The sequence below is a fragment of the Bufo gargarizans genome, chromosome 3 (genome assembly GCF_014858855.1).
Source record: "Bufo gargarizans isolate SCDJY-AF-19 chromosome 3, ASM1485885v1, whole genome shotgun sequence".
NCBI classification, from domain to species: Eukaryota; Metazoa; Chordata; class Amphibia; order Anura; family Bufonidae; genus Bufo; species Bufo gargarizans.
In genome coordinates, this window is record NC_058082.1 from 400,428,544 (window position 1) to 400,449,236 (window position 20,693).

At 42.0% G+C, this 20,693-nt stretch overlaps 1 protein-coding gene across 1 annotated transcript in view; it reads right to left on the reverse strand.

Moving 5' to 3' along the window:
* Positions 1–4,197: 4,197 nt before the first annotated feature.
* GSTM4 (glutathione S-transferase mu 4) overlaps positions 4,198–20,693 on the reverse strand; it is a 39,690-nt gene continuing 23,194 nt past the window's right edge. Inside the window, exons 5-8 of the mRNA XM_044288307.1 lie at positions 13,838–13,938; positions 12,807–12,902; positions 12,580–12,690; positions 4,198–4,512 (exon numbers count right to left, since the gene is read on the reverse strand). Of these exons, the coding sequence (XP_044144242.1) occupies positions 4,423–4,512; positions 12,580–12,690; positions 12,807–12,902; positions 13,838–13,938 (398 nt within the window). The 3' untranslated portion in view covers positions 4,198–4,422. The remainder of the gene's footprint in view (positions 4,513–12,579; positions 12,691–12,806; positions 12,903–13,837; positions 13,939–20,693) is intronic.

The window sequence follows — 20,693 nt, forward strand, 5'->3', positions numbered from 1 at the left end:
GGTCCTTCTCAAAAAATTAGCATATTGTGATAAAGTTCATTATTTTCTGTAATGTACTGATAAACATTAGACTTTCATATATTTTAGATTCATTACACACAACTGAAGTAGTTCAAGCCTTTTATTGTTTTAATATTGATGATTTTGGCATACAGCTCATGAAAACCCAAATTTCCTATCTCAAAAAATTAGCATATTTCATCCGACCAATAAAAGAAAAGTGTTTTTAATACAAAAAAAGTCAACCTTCAAATAATTATGTTCAGTTATGCACTCAATACTTGGTCGGGAATCCTTTTGCAGAAATGACTGCTTCAATGCGGCGTGGCATGGAGGCAATCAGCCTGTGGCACTGCTGAGGTGTTATGGAGGCCCAGGATGCTTCGATAGCGGCCTTAAACTCATCCAGAGTGTTGGGTCTTGCGTCTCTCAACTTTCTCTTCCCAATATCCCACAGATTCTCTATAGGGTTCAGGTTAGGAGAGTTGGCAGGCCAATTGAGCACAGTAATACCATGGTCAGTAAACCATTTACCAGTGGTTTTGGCACTGTGAGCAGGTGCCAGGTCGTGCTGAAAAATGAAATCTTCATCTCCATAAAGCTTTTCAGCAGATGGAAGCATGAAGTGCTCCAAAATCTCCTGCTAGCTAGCTGCATTGACCCTGCCCTTGATAAAACACAGTGGACCAACACCAGCAGCTGACATGGCACCCCAGACCATCACTGACTGTGGGTACTTGACACTGGACTTCAGGCATTTTGGCATTCCCCTCTCCACAGTCTTCCTCCAGACTCTGGCACCTTGATTTCCGAGTGACATGCAACAGTCCAGTGCTGCTTCTCTGTAGCCCAGGTCAGGCGCTTCTGCCGCTGTTTCTGGTTCAAAAGTGGCTTGACCTGGGGAATGCGGCACCTGTAGCCCATTTCCTGCACACGGTGGCTCTGGATGTTTCTACTCCAGACTCAGTCCACTGCTTCCGCAGGTCCCCCAAGGTCTGGAATCGGTCCTTCTCCACAATCTTCCTCAGGGTCCGGTCACCTCTTCTCATTGTGCAGTGTTTTCTGCCACACTTTTTCCTTCCCACAGACTTCCCACTGAGGTGCCTTGATACAGCACTCTGGGAACAGCCTATTCCTTCAGACATTTCTTTCTGTGTCTTACCCTCTTGCTTGAGGGTGTCAATGATGGCCTTCTGGACAGCAGTCAGGTCGGCAGTCTTACCCATGATTGCGGTTTTGAGTAATGAACCAGGCTGGGAGTTTTTAAAAGCCTCAGGAATCTTTTGCAGGTGTTTAGAGTTAATTAGTGGATTCAGATGATTAGGTTAATAGCTCGTTTAGAGAACCTTTTCATGATATGCTAATTTTTTGAGATAGGAATTTTGGGTTTTCATGAGCTGTATGCCAAAATCATCAATATTAAAACAATAAAAGGCTTGAACTACTTCAGTTGGTGTGTAATGAATCTAAAATATATGAAAGTCTAATGTTTATCAGTACATTACAGAAAATAATGAACTTTATCACAATATGCTAATTTTTTTAGAAGGACCTGTATATACAGTTGCAAGAAAAAGTATGTGAACCCTTTGGAATTATATGGATTTCTGCACAAATTGGTCATAAAATGTGATCTGATCTTCATCTAAGTCACAACAATAGACAATCAGTCTGCTTAAACTAATAACACACAAAGAATTAAATGTTACCATGTTTTTATTGAACACACCATGTAAACATTCACAGTGCAGGTGGAAAAAGTATGTGAACCCTTGGGATTTAATAACTGGTTGAACCTCCTTTGGCAGCAACAACTTCAACCAAACGTTTCCTGTAGTTGCAGATCAAACGTGCACAACGGTCAGGAGTAATTCTTGACCATTCCTCTTTACAGAACTGTTTCAGTTCAGCAATATTCTTGGGATGTCTGGTGTGAATCGCTTTCTTGAGGTCATCTCACAGCATCTCAATCGGGTTGAGGTCAGGACTCTGACTGGGCCACTCCAGAAGGTGTATTTTCTTCTGTTTAAGCCATTCTGTTGTTGTTTACTTCTATGCTTTGGGTTGTTGTCCTGTTGCAACACCCATCTTCTGTTGAGCTTCAGCTGGTGGACAGATGGCCTTAAGTTCTTCTGCAAAATGTTTTGATAAACTTGGGAATTCATTTTTCCTTTGATAATAGCACTCCGTCCAGGCCCTGACGGAGTGCTATGCCAGAGACTTTGGAAGTCTTTAGCTGACACTCAAATTCTTCTTCACCTCATTGAGCAGTCTGCACTGTGCTTTTGCAGTCATCTTTACAGGACGGCCACTCCTAGTGAGAGTAGCAGCAGTGCTGAACTTTCTTTATTTAAAGACAATGTGTCTTACCATGGACTGATGAACAGCAAGGCTTTTGGAGATACTATTACTATTTATAGGGCTGGGCAGCTGTAACTAACACCTCCAACATTGATTGGACTCCAGTTGGCTGATACCTCACTCCAATTAGCTCTTGGAGATGTCATTAGTCTAGGGGTTCACTTACTTTTTCCCACCTGCACTGTGAATGTTTACATGGTGTGTTCAATAAAAACATGGTAACATTTAATTCTGTGTTATTAGTTTAAGCAGACTGCGATTGTCTATTATTGTTACTTAGATGAAGATCAGATCACATTTTATGACCAATTTGTGCAGAAATCCATATCATGCCAAAGGTTCCACATACTTTTTCTTGCAACTGTATGCATAGTACAGATTGCCAAATTTCCATAAATATATAGGAGCCAGCAGGGAGGTAAAAAGATCTAACCCCAGCCATCTTCACAGTGAGCTCTGTACAGACGAACATGCTTTTGCAACACTCAGTGCACGCTGCTAAGGGACATTTCAGGGCAAGTTTTCTCATGCAAATAGAGAACATTAGGAAAATGTTCCCCATCACTGTCCCTACACATTAGAAGAACAAATAAATGGTAGTTACACTTTGTTTAAAGTGTTTTCATAGGAATGCCAGAACAGACAGGGCTCTCGTTTTCAAATCGATATTAGAATATATTATGGACACCTTTGTTTTTTTTATTACCGTATATACTAGAGTATAAACCACCCCGAATATAAGTCGAGGCCCCTAATTTTACCCCCCAAAAAATGGGAAAAATTATTGACTCGAGTATAAGACTAGGGTGGGAAATGCAGGTTATGGGGTGGATCTGTGGAGGACGCTGTTATGGGGTGGATCTGTGGAGGACGCTGTTATGGGGGATATGTGCTATGACACATAGGGCCATGAGGGGGGGGGGCAGCATAAGACATATAGCATCTTATGCTGGTCCCCCTCATGGCCCTATGTGTCCCCTCATGTGTCCTAAACTGCGCACATAAAATACTTTGTGTGTAAAGTATTTTACTAGTGTGTAAAACAATCTCTCTCCTATTGATAACAGGTCCGGCCTCTGTACTCACTGTCACGATGAATGCACTGCAGCGAGCTGGCCGGCCAGCGCGTGACTGACGTCACTAAGTAACGCTCCTCCCACTTCAGGAAGCAGGAGCGTTACTAAGTGACGTCAGTCACGTGCCGGCCGGGCCGCTCGCTGCAGTGCATCCATCGTGACAGTGAGTACAGAGGCCGGACCTGTTATCAATAGGAGAGAGCTTGTTTTACACACTAGTAAAATACTTTACACACAAAGCCAGTTATGTGAGCGGGGCCCCTTCATATATAATCGCGGAATTTTCGGGTCGGCCAAATTGAGACTCGAGTATAAGACGAGGGGGCTTTTTGAGCACAAAAATATGTGCCAAAAAACTTGTCTTATACTCTAGTATATACGGTAGTTTAATACTATTTTGTGAATTTCTCTTTCTCAAACCTAAATAATTTGACAAATATCTTCCTTTAGACTACCAGTATACCTTCTCTGACATCATGCACATGTGCAGGTTTAAGTGCAGCTTCTCATAGGCCATGTGCTGTGAAAAACTGCACCATGTGTGTGCCCTTGTATGTGATATTAACACAGATGCTGTATACATTGGAGGAAACCTCAAGTAAAGTACTGGGCAGATTCTAACCATGCAAATAAAAGTATGTTCACCATGCTGGGGGGACTGAATGCAGGGCAGAGCTGACATGCATCAATATCGGATCTTCACCATGTGGTGCCTGCCAGGAGCATCAGGTACAAAAAATAAATAAGCAAAACAACCCAAAAGTGCATAAAGTATTTTTAATTCTAATGTAAGCATGGTTTCATAGTGCTGCAGGAATTTGTCAACTTCTTTTAATTCACCACTTTTGTTTTCACAACTATTGCCAATAACATATGTAGAACATACTATAGTTATGATGAGAAATAGAACAGAAATATTTTAGGCTTCCAATGTGTAAGAATAAGCAGTCTAGCAAATCAGTGGACTACAGGTTCTGCAAGATTATTATTTATTGGCCCATGAAGCCATTCGGTTGTTAATACGTGTTTTTATAAAACGGGGTGTTTTCATGTACGCAGCAATAGCAGGCAGAGCCTAAAGGAAAGAGAAAAAGAAAAATAAAGTTTAAAAGTTAGCAACAGTTCATTAAATAAAAACATTTCAATGTTTTTACTTACTATCCTTAACCCCTTTCTACAGTACAGCTTAAAGGGAATGTGTCACCGAAATGTTTTTTGGCCAGTTAATACCAGATAGCGACACACACACACTTTTTCTAAAAATATTTTTATTTTCCGATTACAGATTTAGGTCTTCTATTCCCTGAACATGATTATGGGGGCGGCCAACTTCAACGAGCTGTTTAGAAAGCATTTAAAGAATTGCTTTACAGCAGCCACATGTGCAATAGACACAACAGACACGAGCTGACCTCATTCACTTCTAGTTTTCTAGGCATGCTCTGTGACCTGTACAGAGGTTTTATAAGCAAAGGAATAGATCAGCTTGGACAATCACTTATTGTGCATGGAGGATCTCTACAAAGAGGTGATATCATTATAGGCAGGATTACAATGAAAGACAATAGGAACGGATCCATTTGACGTTGACACAATATGGTGCAATTGCAAACTGATCCGTCCCCCATTGACTTTACATTGAAAGTCAGGAGTCCCTATTAATATACCATCGGATCAGAGTTTTCTCCAATCTGATGGTATATTTTAACTTGAAGTGTCCCCATCACCATGGGAACGCCTCTGTTAGAATATACCATCGGATTTGAGTTAGATCGTGAAAACTCAGATCCGACAGTATATTCTAACACAGAGGCGTTCCCATAGTGATTGGGACACTTCTAGTTAGAATATACTAAGAACTGTGTACATAACTGCCCCCTGCTGCCTGGCACCACCCGATCTCTAACAGGGGGCTGTGATCCGCACAATTAACCCCGGATCTCAGCCCCCTGATTGGGTGGCCAGACCCCCCTCCCTCCCCAGTATTAAAAGCATTGGTGGCCAGTGCAGAAGTCACTTTGTGAGGCTTACATAATAGAAACCACCCAAAATAACCCAATTTTAGAAACTACACCCCTGAAGGTATTCAAAACAGATTTTATAAACTTTGTTAAACCTTTAGTTGTTCCACAAGAATTGATGGTAAATGGAAGATGAAATTTCAGAGTCACTTTGGCAGATTTTCCATTTTAATCTTTTTTTTGTTCCTGCTTACAAAGCAAAAGGTTAACAGCCAAACTAAACTCCATTGCCTTGATTATGTAGTTTACAGAAACACCCCAAAAAAGTGACCCCATTTTGGAAACTACGGGATAAGCTGGCAGTTTTGTTGGTACCATTTTAGGGTACAGATGATTTTTGGTTGCTCTATATTACACTTTTTGTGAGGCAAGGTAACAAAGAAGTAGGTAGCCGTTTTGCCACTTATTATTTACAACATTCATCTGACAGGTTAGATCATGAGCTATTTTTATAGAGCAGGTTGTAACGGACGAGACAAAAAAAAAAAAAAAAAAAAAGGATTTTTTAGTGTCCATATTCTGAAAGCCATTTTTTTTATTTTTTGGGGCGAATGTCATGTAGGGTATCATTTTTTGCGGGATGAGATGACTGGTACAATTTTGGTTGCTTGCTATTACACTTTTTGTGATGTAAGGTGACAAATGGCTTTCACACTTTTACGGTGTTCACCTGAGGGGTTAAATCATGTGATATTTTTATAGAGCAGGTTGATACGGACGCAGCGATACCTAATATGTATACTTTTTTTTATTACGTTTTATACACAAATATTTTTTTTGTTTCAAAAATATAAAAAAAAATAGTTTGTGTCACCATAGTTTTTTTTATTTTTTGGGCGATTGTCCGATGTAGGGGCTCAATTTTTGTGGAATCAGGTGATGGTTAGATTGGTAATTTTGGGGACATACACCTTTTTGATCGCTTGGTATTGCATGGTTAGTGATGAATGGCTTTTATGTTATGGTGTCGGATGGGGTGGATAAGATATTTATAGAGCCTGTCGTTACGGACACGGCAATACCTAATATGTATGTTTTTTATTTTTAAATCAGGGGAACAGGGTTTTTTTTTTTTTTTGTCAAAACACTTTTTTTACTTTTTTCTTTAAACTTTATTTCTGTCCCACTCTGGGACTTCAACTTTTGGGGGTCTGAGCCCCTCTGCAATGCATTACAATACATCTGTATTGTAATGCATTGCCTGTTCGTGTACTACAGTAAGTAGTAAACAAACAGGTTGCCTAGGAGACCCAGCCTGAGGCTGGATCTCCTGGGCACCTGTAGAAGGCAGGTCCCGATGCCATGCAGGGCATTGGGCAGCCTTTGCGTTAAGGGGTTATAGGGAGTCAGTCACCTCCATATCGCCATATACAGTGCTTACATTATCCTATAGCACACCTATACGTGAATATAAATGGTAACTTTGTTATTTTCTTTAGACTTGCAGAAGCTGGAAAAACGAAGTTTAATTCATATGCAAATAAGCACTCGCAAGTCCCCAGGGGTCGCGTTTCATCGTTTCCCTGCCCCAGCCTCTGGCAGAGATCCTGTACACTGCTGTATGTCATCCGTATTTTGAAGCTCCATACTGTAGAAATGCTATGCCCAGCCCATATTGCTCATATGTTTGGTGATAAGTTACTGTTTCCGATCCGCAAAAAAACGGATAAAATACGGTAACCGTACCAAAGAAGAAAAAAAAAAAAAAAAAAAACTCAGACACTGACCAGTTCGGGTATCTGCCTGGCCGTGCGGAGGCAAACGGATCCGTCCAGACTTACATTGTAAGTCAATGGGGATGGATCCATTTGAATATGACACACTATGGCTCAATTTTCAAACGGATCTGTCCCCCATTGACTTTCAATGCAAAGTCTGGACGGATCCACCGTCTGCATTATATGAGCGGATCCGTCTCAGACTGATCCGCTCTGAACTCAAGTGTGAAAGTAGCCTAAGGTGCCAGTTTTATTGGTACTATTTTGGGGTACATACGCCTTTGATCACTTGTCGCACTTTTTGTGATTTTTTTTTAGTTGCTCTATATCACTTTTTTGTAAGGAAAGGTAACCAAAAAATGGCTGTTTCGGCACAGTTTTTTTTTTTTTACAACATTTATCTGACAGGGCAGATCATGTGCTATTTTTATAGAGCATATTTGCAACAAAAAAAATAATGTTTTAGCGTCTCCATGTTCTGAAACCTATAGTTATTTTTTTAGCGATTTTTTGCGGGACGAGGTTTTATTGGTACCATTTTGTAGGACATACACCTTTGATCGCTTGTTGTCGCACTTTGTGATATAAGGTGACAAAACGGCTTTATTTATTTTTAAATTTTTTTTACCAGTTTTTTATTTATCTTTTTATGGTGTTTAATCGGACGAGGTGGATAATGCAATATATTTATAGACCCAGTCGTTACAAACGCGGCGATACCTAATATGTTTGTTTTTTTAACCACTTCCCATCTGGGCCATTTGCCCCCTTCCTGACCAGGCCTAATTTTGCAAAACTGACATATCTCACCTCATGTGGTAATAACTTTGGAACGCCTTTATTTATCCAAGTCATTCAGAGATTGTTTTCTCGTGACACATTGTACTTCATGATAGTCATAAATTTGAGTCAAAATATTTCACCTTTATTTATGAAAACATCCCAAATTTACCCAAAAATTTGAAAAATTCGCAATTTTCTAAATTTCAATTTCTCTGCTTTTAAAACAGAAAGTGATACCTCATAAAATATTTATTACTTAACATTCCCCATATGTCTACTTTATGTTGGCATCATTTTGGAAATGTCATTTTATTTTTTTAGGACGTTAGAAGGCTTAGAAGTTTAGAAGAAATTCTTCAAATTTTTAAGAAAATTGCCAAAACCCACTTTATAAAGACCAGTTCAGGTCTGAAGTCACTTTGTGGGGCCTACATAGTGGATACCCCCATAAATGACCCCATTGTAGAAACTACACCCCTCAAGTTACTCAAAACTGATTTTACAAACTTTGTTAACCCTTTATGCGTTCCACAAGAATTAAAGGAAAATGGAGATCAAATTTTTTAATTTCACTTTTTGGGCAGATTTTCCATTTTAATCCAATTTTTTCTTTAACACATCGATGGTTAACATCCAAACAAAATTCAATATTTATTACCCAGATTCTGCGGTTTACAGAAACACCCCACATGTGGTCATAAACTGCTGTATAGGCACAAGGCAGGGCGCAGAAGAAAAGGAACTCCACATGGTTTTTAGATGCCATGTCCCATTTGAAGCCCCCTGATGCACCCTTACAGTAGAAACTCCCAAGAAGTGACCCCATTTTGGAAATTAGGGGATAAGGGGACAGTTTTATTAGTACTATTTTTGGGTACATATGATTTTTTGATCATTCATTATAACACTTTATGGGGCAAGGTGACCAAAAAATTGGTTGTTTTAGCACAGTTTCTATTTATTTATTGTTACAGCATTCACCTGAGGGGTTCAGTCAAGTGACATTTTTATAGAGCAGATTGTTACGGACGTGGCGATACCTAATATGTATACTTTTTCTCATTTATTAAAGTTTTACACAATAATAGCATTTTTGAAACAAAAAAATTATGTTTTAATGTGTCCATGTTCTGATAGCTATAGTTTTTTTTATTTTTTGAGAGATTTTCTTATGTAGGGGCTCATTTTTTGCGGGATGAGGTGACGGTTTTATTGGTACCATTTCGTGGGACATACGCATTTTTGATCACTTGGTGTTGCATATTTTGTGATGCAAGGTGACAAAAATTGCTTGTTTTGACACATTTTTTTTATTTTTTTTTACGGTGTTCATCTGAGGGGTTAGCTCATGTGATATTTTTATAGAGCTGGTTTTTATGGACGCGGCAATACCTAATATGTATACTTTTTTTTATTTGTTTCACTTTAACACAATAATAGCATTTTTGAAACCAAAAAATGATGTTTTAGTGTCTCCATGTTCTAAGAGCTATAGTTTTTTTATTTTTTGAGAGATTTTCTTATGTATGGGCTCATTTTTTGCGGGATGAGGTGACGGTTTTATTGGTACCATTTTGTGGGACATACGCATTTTTGATCACTTGGTGTTGCATATTTTGTGATGCAAGGTGACAAAAATTGCTTGTTTTGACACAGTTTTTTTTTTTTTTTTTTTTTTACGGTGTTCACCCGAGGGGTTAGCTCATGTGATATTTTTATAGAGCTGGTTTTTACGGACGTGGCAATACCAAATATGTCTATTTTATTTTATTTTTTCTATTTTTAATTTTTTTTATTTATTCCTTACTTGGGGACCTTTTTATTTTTACATGTGAAACTTTTTTTTATTTTTTTTTTTCAACCCTTTATTTTTTTTTTTACACTTTTTCGTCCCCCATAAGGTCATACAAGACCTCTGGGGGACATTTGCTTCACTTTTTCTTTTTTTTTCACTATTGATTTCTCCTGTAACTGGGGCTGACATAGTAGCCCCAGTTACAGAAGAAATGCACCCCCCAGAGAGGCTGTACAGCGCAATACAGCGCTGTACAGCCTCAGAGCAGGGCTGATCGAGGTCTGTGAGAGACCTCACACAGCTCCTGCAGCTCCGGTCCCGGCGGTCACATGACCGCCGGGCCGGAACAGGAAGCGCACAGCGCTTCCTGCTCTGCAGACACAGCGCTCAGTGAGCGCTGTGTCTGCAGCGATCCGGAAGGCAGGGACACCTGGGCACTGTCCCTGCCTTCTCTCTGGGTTGCCCTGCTGTCACTGACAGCGGGCAACCCGATCAGCAGCTGCACGATTAGCGTGCAGCTGCTATTTCTGAAAGGACGTTCAGAAACGTCCGTTCAGAAATAGAGGTCCACCCATAGGACGTTTATATCCTATGGGCGGACTTAAAGCGGTTAAAACAATTTTTATTATAAAAACTTTTTGAACTTTATTTCTGTCCCACTTTTGGGGGTCTGATCCCCTCTACAATGCATCTGTATTGTAATGCAATGCCTGTTAGTGTATTACACTGAGTAATACACTAACAGGTTGCCTAGGAGACCAAGCCTAGGGCTGGATCTCCTGGGCACCCATAGAAGGCAGGTCCCGATGCAGTGTAAGGCATTGGGCAACCTCTGCACAGCATCGGGCTGCCTTGTCACCCATCGGGTCCCCGTCACAGCAGAGTGGGGGACCCGATAGGCTCCCGCAGCAACCCCCTTCTATGTCGCAGTCAGCGCTGACCACAGCATCAGCTGCATCACCGCCTGCATCAGCTTTTAAAGCAGGGGCCCGGCTATCATGGACTGCCGGACCCCTGCAGTGATTGGGCGCACACCACTCCGGTGCCCACCCTATCACCATGACATACTATTACGTCAAGATGCAGGAAGTCACTGAATTCCATGACGTAATAGTACGTCATATGTCAGGAAGGGGTTAAAGATGGCACCCTTTCAGTCGAAGTATAATATTTGTGATCAATGATAATGCTGATCACAAATATTTAACCTCTCGGGTGCCATAGTCAAAAGTGACCACAGCATCGTAGAGTGTTAAAACCGGAAGCAGTGTCTTTCCCGGGCTGGGCAGCTTTCTCCAGGCTGAGATTGGCTAAGGTGATCCATACTAGTAATAGGTAAGCCTGTAAAAAGCTTCCAGGCCAATTACTAGTATATTTCAATGCTGGTCTGCAGGTGGCAGCACTGCATTGGAATATACTGAATGATTATATACTAACTACTGCTTGTTACCTATGGTGCCTTGAAAAAAAAAAAAAAAAAGTTTAAAAATCACCCCCCTTTCCCTAGAATAATTCAATTAAAAAATCATCATGGTATAGCCACATCCAAAAATGCCCAAATGGCATAACCTAAAAAATAAAAAAATCTAAATTGACAATTTGCCATTTGTTCATCACTTCATCTCCCCCAAAAATTTAACCAAAAGTGATCAAAACGTTATACACGTTACAAAATGGTATCAATAAAAACTATAGACTGTCCCGCAAAAAAATGAGCCCTATTACAGCTCCATAGACATAACCATAAAAAACGTTTGGGTGTCAGATTATGGTAATAAATATAAAATTTACCTTTTCCCAATTAATTTTTTTATTTTTTTCAGTATTAAAAACAAAAGATGAACTATATAAATGTGGTATGGTTGTAAATGTACTGACCTAGAGAATGAAGGGCCTCGGTCAGCTTTACCACATTGGGAACACCGTAAAAACAAAACCAATAAAAATGTGGCGGAATTGCACTTTTTAAGGGCATAATTTACTGTTACATACAATGTAGTGGAAAGCTGGAAAAATGAGGTGAAATTGGGGAAAAAATAAATAAAAATAAGTCCTCCTATGGCTATGTGAACAGAAAAATAGAAGAGAAAAAAAAAAAAAGAAAGAAGAAAGAAGAAGGTTATGGCTCCAGGAAGACAGGGAGTAAAAAACAAAAACAAAACCAGAAAATCTTAAAAGGGTTAAATGAGTGAGGAGATTAGCAATGGTACATGTTAATCACCTCTTGCGCATAAACAGACCAGTTTATCAACTATGTGATGTGAATAAAGGAGGTTAATCAGTTTAGTTCTGGGTGATGGACCATGTGATGAGTGCGGTGACATCACATGTCCTTTTCCTACTGCACAGCAAAGATGAAGACAGAAGAGAAGCCGGACTGCGCGAACAAATGGATCAAGGCGAGCTAAATTATTATTATTTTTTTTACCCCCTCCAGCCCTATTGTACTATGTTAAGTAATACATATTTTATGAGGTATCAATTTCTGTTTTAAAAGCAGAGAAATTGAAATTTAGAAAATTGTGAATTTTTTATTTTTTTAATAAATAAAAAGGTGAAATATATTGACTCGAATTTATGACTGTCTTGAAGTACAATGTATTACGAGAAAACAACCTTAGAATGGCTTGGATAAGTAAAAATGTTCCAAAGACATTACCACATAAAGCTACATGTCAAATTTGCAAAAAATGGCTTGGGCAGGAAGGTGAAAACTGCCCCAGGGTTGAAAGGGTTAATTGTTAGCTGTCCACTGCATCTACACTTTGTAGGCATCTCAATGCCTGCGTATCACTATAGGTTGTCTAGAATAAATAGCACAGTACCTCAAATCTTGCCAGGAATTCCTGCAGATTCTTGAACTTTTTCAAGCATGTAGGATCCAACATAATGTGCTGATCAAGTACATCATACATCAGGAAGTCTGCAATTGTAATCTTTGGGATAGAAATAAAGTGGATGTTTTTAGTTATACATAGTTCCCTTCCCATTTATTACATGTTTGCTAGTATCAATAGCACATAAAAACTGTACACCATTACAATTTATTTACCTTGTCCCCAACAAACCAGTGCCTTTCGCCCAAAAATCGAGAGTATCTTTCCAACACAGTTGGTAGCTTTTCAAGATATGGTCCCTTCAGCTCTTCCTGAAAAATGTAAGTTAAAGGATGATTTCTATATCCTTTTGGGTTTCAGTTTGAATCAATTGTTAATTACAAAGTTAATAAATTTACATGTGAATTTAAACCTATGTGTAGTAATTGTCAGGCATTAAAAAAATATTCTCTAAGGGCAGGATAGGATAGAAAATGTCTAGCTTTGATTGGCCGTCCGGGGGATTAACTCCGCCTTTGGTGGGCGTGGCCTAGGTGACAATCGGCTGGGCGTCACGGCCATCCTAGCGCTGACGTTGCCGCCTCCACATGTGAGAGGGGCAGCGCTGCTTGTTAGCGGTGTTTGTCTATGCCCTCAGCTCCTAATGATTTGCCATAAAGAAACGCGTTGAGCATACAATGGGCGATATGCAGGTACATACAAACTGAAGCTGCTAGGTGTAGGGCGCTGTGCCATCCCGGGCACTGCATCATCTTTTTTTGGGGCGACATTACTAGGGGAGTTGACAGGATGATTTGGGGGTGAATTTAGAGGCTACACAGTGCGAGTGTACACCAACGCTTTCATTGAACACTGTATATAGCATTTCTGCCCACTCCTCTCCCTGCAAGTAGTTTTGTCTCCTCAGTGCCCGGTCTTTATTTGTGGACGCATCACATCATAGCATTGGTGGATGCTCTACAATTGATAGGGGTTTATTACCTTGCAAGCTAATTTCTGGCAGAGATACCTCCTCCATATACCCGACATCAAGTGATAGGGGTGGGATAGGGGGTATTCTGACCAGTACTGGTGCATTTATAGCTATACAAGGGATAACTCTTATTGTGATCATTATTTTGCATAGGGATTCACTCTCATTCCAACCTAGCCCCAAATGACACAAATCATAAGTGCCTATAAAAACCAATGCAAAATTCCTCCACATATAGAAGATAAGGTGCTTTCCCCTTAACATTTTACTTACAAAGTTAGGGTTGTATGCAATAGTGACAAGTCGCATACGAAAATCCATGGCTTCATTTTCAATCTGTGATACAAGGATCTTTTCACTGTCAGTATTACCACCTGCAAAGCACAGCAATACAATAAGTGCCAATAGCTGCAAGTTTAACAGTCCTATCCCCACTAAGGCTACATTCACATAATAATGATAATAATAATTTTTTTGCATTTTTGTTGATGGGGTAGTTTAAAAAAAAAAAAAAAAAAAACATAAAAGTTATCTTCATTATATGGATTCTGGCAAAGTGTGGTGTGTGGGATTTTTTTTTTTATTTACCACAAAAAAAAAAAAAAAAGTTTTAAATAAACTTTATTAATCTAGAACTATTTTTTAGTCCCACTTTTATTAGGCCTCATGAACACTATTGTATCCCGTATTGCGGCCCACAAACAGCGGTCACTGGCCGTGTGCTCACCGCATTACAGATGCGGACCCATTCACTTGAATGGGTCCACAATCCGGAAGGTGCGGAACGGAGACACGGACCCATTCAAGTTGAAAAGTTGCGGTCCCCAATGCACGGAATGGCCGAGCAACAGCATGTGTATGAGGCCTAATGCAGTAGTATTCTCACATATCCCAAAAGAGACGGCAGTACAACACACTGCTGTGATATAAACGCTGTAGTGAAAGTCCAAAAAACTACCGTATTTTTCGCCGTATAAGACGCACCGGCGTATAAGACGCACCTAGGTTTTTGGGGAGGAAAATAAGAAAAAAAAAATTTTGAACTAATTGTGGTCTGTGGGTGATGCACTGTTATGGGGATCTGTGGATGACGCACTGTTATGGGGGATCTGTGGGTGACACTTATAGGGGATCCTCTCTGGATGGCACTGTTATGAGGATCTGTGTATGACAGTTATGGGGGGATCTGTGGATGACACATATATAGCATCTTATGCTATGTGTCATCCACAGATCCCCTCCATAAGTGTGGGGGTCGCATTTGCTTTTATAATGGGGGTGGGGGTCGCATCTGCATTTATAATGACAGCGGGGCCCGTGCAGTGACTGTATTCTACTACACGGGCCCCGCTCACTGTATAATCATATCCCTAATACCGTAGTTAATTGTTGTGTGCACTGCATGTAAAAGCATAATGTGCGATGATGAGCGCTATTACTTACAATTAGAAGCGCTCGCCGTTCGGAGCAGAGAGGAGGGAGGAGGCAGGAGGCAGGCCGGGCGCTGGCAGTGTGAGTCATACGTCACGCGCCTGCGCCGCCTGCTTCATTCATGAAGCAGGCGGCGTGGGCGCATGACGGATGACTCACACTGCCAGCGCCCGTCCTCCCGGCCTGCCTCCTGCCTCCTCTGTGCTCCGAACGGCGAGCGCTTCTAATTGTAAGTAATAGCGCTCATCATCGCACATTATGCTTTTACATGCAGTGCACACAACAATTAACTACGGTATTAGGGATATGATTATACAGTGAGCGGGGCCCGTGTAGTAGAATACAGTCACTGCACGGGCCCCGCTGTCATTATAAATGCAGATGCCGCCCCCAGCCCCTCCTCCCTCACAGCTGATACACCCGCCGCACGGCATTGCGGCGGGTGTATCATTGAAAACTAAGCAAAATCGGCTGCATTCGCTGTATAAGACGCACTGCTATTTCCCCCCCACTTTTGGGGGGGAAAAAGTGCGTCTTATACGGCGAAAAATACGGTATATATTTTTTTCTTTCATCACTGCATGATCAACGACTGGATTTAATTAGGAGACCATTCAATATATTTATCTGTGAAGACGAAACTGTTATGTAATATAACATTATTGCATGCCATCTACTACTACACCACTTCCCCATACAATATCTATGGCATAAATAGCTGAGGGCTTGTTGGGCTTTGTAGCGCAGTACAGGTTGATTCTTTAACCTCTTTAGGACACAATTCAGACCTGCGTTTTTCTGCGGTTTCTGCAGTTTCTGACCCCCGCGATCCCTTATTATGCCTAAAATATATATGTCCCCCCCCCCCCCCCCGCACCCCTGAATGATTTCATGTCGGCGGGGTGCGGGAGGTGGGCGGGATCTTGATCCCCGCCCGCCTCTCTTTGAATAATCGTTGGTGGCCAGTGGGTATACCAGGGTGTCAGCACATTGCTGACACCCTGGTATAAACGTCTGACATCTGTGATGAGATGTCAGCCATTTAACCCTTTCCATACCACAGTCCGTACGGACCGCGTTATGGAAAACGTTAACAGTAAGAGGGGGCTCCCTCCCTCTCTCATCGGGGGGCTGCTGTGCCTTTGCAGCCCCCGGACAGGATGCGGTGACAGAGGGAGGGAGCCCCCCTCCTTACCCTTCCCGGTCTGAGCAGACAGGGAAGGTTCCCATGGCAACAGGATGCCTTCTCAGTCATCCTGCTGTCCATGGTCCTGAACAGATCTGTGCTAAAAGGCATAGATCTGTTCAGACAAAGTGTAAGTAAAATACAGTACAAAACACTATATAGTGTACTGTACTGTATTATACAGACATCAGACCCACTGGATCTTCAAGAACCAAGTGGGTCTGGGTAAAAAAAAAAAAAAATAGAAAAAAAGTGGGGGGGGGGGGGGGAAACCAAAAAATAAAAACAAAACAACACACACAAACACATTTATCACTGATTAAAAATGAAAAAATAAATTCCCTACACGATTGGTATCGCCGCATCCGCAACGACCTGATCATGTTACTTTACCCGAACAGTGAACGCCATAAAAATAAAAAAACTATGATGAAATTGAGATTTTGTCCACCTTACTTCCCAAAAAAAAGGTAATAAAAGTGATCAAAAAAAGTCGCATGTACGCCAAAATTGTAACAAACAAAGTCATCTCATCCCGCAAAAATCATACCCTACCCATGATAATCGCAGAAAAACTGAAAAAACTATGGCTTTTAGAGCAACCAAAAATCATATGTACCCTAAACTAGTACCAACAGAACTGCCACCCTATCCCGCAGTTTCTAAAATGAGGTCACTTTTTTGGAGTTTCTACTCTAGGGGTGCATCAGGGGGGCTTCAAATGGGACATGGTGTCAAAAAAACCAGTCCAGCAAAATCTGCCTTCCAAAAACCATATGGCATTCCTTTCCTTCTGCGCCCTGCCGCGTGCCTGTACAGCTGTTTACGACCACATACGGGGCGTTTCTGTAAACTACAGAATCAGAGCTATAAATATTGAGTTTTGTTTGGGTGTTAACCCTTGCTTTCTAACTGGAAAAAAAAAAATATGACAAAAAAGTGAAATTGTATCTCTATTTTCCATTAATTCTTGTGGAACACCTAAAGGGTTAACAAAGTTTGTAAAATTAAAATCAGTTTTGAATACCTCGAGGGGTGTAGTTTCTAGAATGGGGTCATTTTTGGGTGGTTTCTATTATGCAAAAAAGTGCGCAGGTCTAGCTTTGAGCCTTGACCAAATATTCCCAAATTATGTGAAATGAATGTACTGGTCCCTTGCTGGGGATCAAAGGGAATAAAACTTAACGTTTAATAAAATAAAATAAATGGCACAAAAAATAGAGGAAACAAAAAATAGACAAGCCCAGATGGGCCAAAGACAATTGCACGAATATGCACCAGTGTAAGTATGGAAAGTTCTCACCCGGATGGTTTGATGGACGGACAGGTCTGTGTGGATGGAACCTGGTTGGTGATGCCACAGGAGAGCAGTCCGATTCTTGGAGGGTGCTGGTCACTGGAGCACGTGCATAAAGGATGGTACCAAGATGTGCTATACGGAGTGCTTGCTCTGCAAGGAGCGACCCCGTCCGGATACCTAACCCTGGTACGGGCCGGTGTCCCTATTGAGCCCTAGAGATGTCCCGACGTGTCACGTTTCCGTTTAGAAAAACTCATCAGGGAACGTAAAAAAGTAAAGGGTAACAGGCAGAGTAGTGCCTGAAAAAAGAGCAATATTGGCAGCTAGACCAGCAAAAGGGGCTAGCTACAAGTATGGGAGCTGAGTCGGTGAGCCAGGGTGATGGCTAGTGGACGCTATAGAACGGTCCAGTGGGGCCTGTTCAAACTCCAGGTACGATGGCCAGGCCAGTGGGACCAGACAACAAAGAATCCAATCAACAGGACCGTGAGTGCTAGCTAGCCAGTGGGCTGTCAAAGCACATGGACAAAAAACGCTAAAAAAGCGCGTGATGCGGTCACTGTGAGGCCCAAATCAGAGGGTGTGAAGTCAGGGGCTGTCGGCACTGTTTACCTCTGATGTGCCGTTTAAATGTAGGCGAGCGCCGCGCGCTCATTACCAAGGCACGCCCCCCCGAACCTGTCACGTGGAGACCGGTAAGGCTGCGTCCTGTTGACAAGTGTCCTGCGTGCCATGGAACACAGCGTCGGACGGCGCGTGCGTTCCACAGGCCACCATAGGGGCCGCACAGATGGAGCTGTGCGCAGCGCCGAGGGTGGAGACAGGTGGAACGCAAGCGTCATATGCCGACGCCGGGATGGCACGCAGGAGAGTAGGAGGGGCGAATAAGCAAGAGCCTGGGAGCGGGCAGGGTGCCTGGCAACTAGACGCCGCATTGAGACATATGGCGAACAAGTTGCTAAAATAAGAGGCCAGCGTGTCAGCGGTCTCATTTTATGAAGCAAACACAGTTTTTGCTAATTACATCAGAGCTTCTTAGGGAGGATAATCATGAGCAACTGAGCCCAGCTGCTGTGACAGGGGGCCGGCGATAAGGCCAGGAGATACAGGTGACATGAAGTATAACGATTAGGTATAGTCGATTTAAGTAAAGTAGTTTTGATTAAATTAAATTAAATCCAGAAGTGATGGGACAGGATAGTGCCATCAGATGGTCACAGAAAACAGCTAAAGTTGAGCTGTTCATTAAGCCCCAACGGTGTCATGGATTTAAGATAATAGATCCAGCGGAGTTCACGCTGGAGGATCGCCCGGTCCCAATCACCTCCGCGACGTGGAGGGACGACCCGGTCAATGCCCATGAAGGACACATGGGCAGTGCCATTATGCTGAATGCGGATGTGGTTGGCTATTGGTGTGTCTTTGCTCTTGGAAATATCATTGAGGTGTTCACCCACCCGCCTGCGAAACTCTCGGATAGTCTTACCGACATATTCCTTACCGCATTCGCAGGCGAGGCGGTAAATCACCCCCCGGGTCCTGAAATTGATGAAGTGGTTAATGGTGTAGACTTTACCGGTGTTGTTACTGCGGAAGGTCCTACCTGTTGGCAAATGACTGCATGCAATGCACCCACTACATCTGTAGCAGCCTTTGATGTTTGACTGCAACCATGCAGTACCCGAGGGTACAGGCGGTATAAATTCGCTTGAGACCAACCTGTCGCAGAGGTTACGACCCCTGCGATAGGTGATGTTAGGATGTGGTCCCAAGAACTCTCTGAGGTCTGGATCCATCATGAGGACACCACAATTTTTGCATAGAATATTGCGAACTTCAGGTGCTGCACGGTCGAAAATGCTAATCATACGGATGAGGTTCCCCGTATGTTCCTGGTGAGGTTTAGGAGTTAGGAGATCTGTGCGATCTGCCTGCAGTGCTGCTCTGAAGGCTAGTCGCAACACCCTGTCCGGGTATCCTCGCTGAAGGAATCTTGATCGTAGGTCAGCTGCCTGTTTGATAAAATCCTTTTTGGAAGAGCAATTTCTCCAGAGGCGGAGATACTGACCTTTTGGGATGCCTTTCTTAAGTGGGAGCGGGTGACTGCTTTCCCACCTGAGCAAATTGTTGGTTGAACTAGGCTTCCTGTAAACTGTCGTGGTCAGTTCTCCCTCCTCAGTTTTAGAAATGAGGACATCCAAAAATGGCAAATGAGTGGTATTATTTTCGCTGGTAAAACGGAGGCCTATATTGTTGACATTAAGGGCCTTCACCAGAGAACAGAAAGCGGCTTCATCACTATTCTAGATAATGAAAATGTCGTCGATGTATCTCGCCCACAGTCCCACAGGATCTAAAAGTACGGACCCGGTATCCGTAAAAATCAGGGTCTCTTCCCACCAGCCCAGGAACAGGTTAGCATACGAGGGGGCACATGGGCTCCCCATCGCGGTGCCCCTGAGCTGGTGGTAGATCCTGCCGCTAAAAAAGAACACGTTATGAGTAAGCGTAAACTCCAGTAAACGGAGGATAAACAGACTGTGGGCGCGATACTGACGACCTCGGCTACTCAAGAAGTGTTCAACGGCCTTGGGGCCTAGTGAATGTGGGATACTGGAGTAAAGGGCCTCCACATCTATACTGGCCAATAGACTATTCGCCTCAGTGTAGATGCCCTCCAGCCGCTTCAAAAGATCTGTCGTGTCACGAGTGTAAGATGGAAGGGTAGTCACAAACGGAGCCAGAATTTTATCCACGTAGATCCCTGTATTTTGGCAGAGATTGTCCACCCCTGAGACTATAGGTCGTCCCTTGAGCGGGTTTCTATTATGCAAGCCTCGCAAAGTGACTTCAGATCTGAACTGGTCCCTAAAAAATTGGGTTTTTGAAAATGTCAAGATTTGCTTCTAAACCTTGTAACATCCCCAAAAAATAAAATATCATTCCCAAAATGATCCAAACATGAAGTAGACATATGGGGAATGTAAAGTAATAACTATTTTTGGAGTGATTACTATGTATTATAGAAGTAGAGAAATTAAAACTTGGAAATTTCCAAATTTTTCCAAATTTTTGTTAAATTTGGTATTTTCTTTTTATAAACAAAGATTTTTTTTTTAACTTCATTTTACCAGTGTCATGAAGTACAATATGTAACGGAAAAAAAAAATCTCAGAATGGCCTGGATAAGTCTGTGACGAACTGCGACCGCC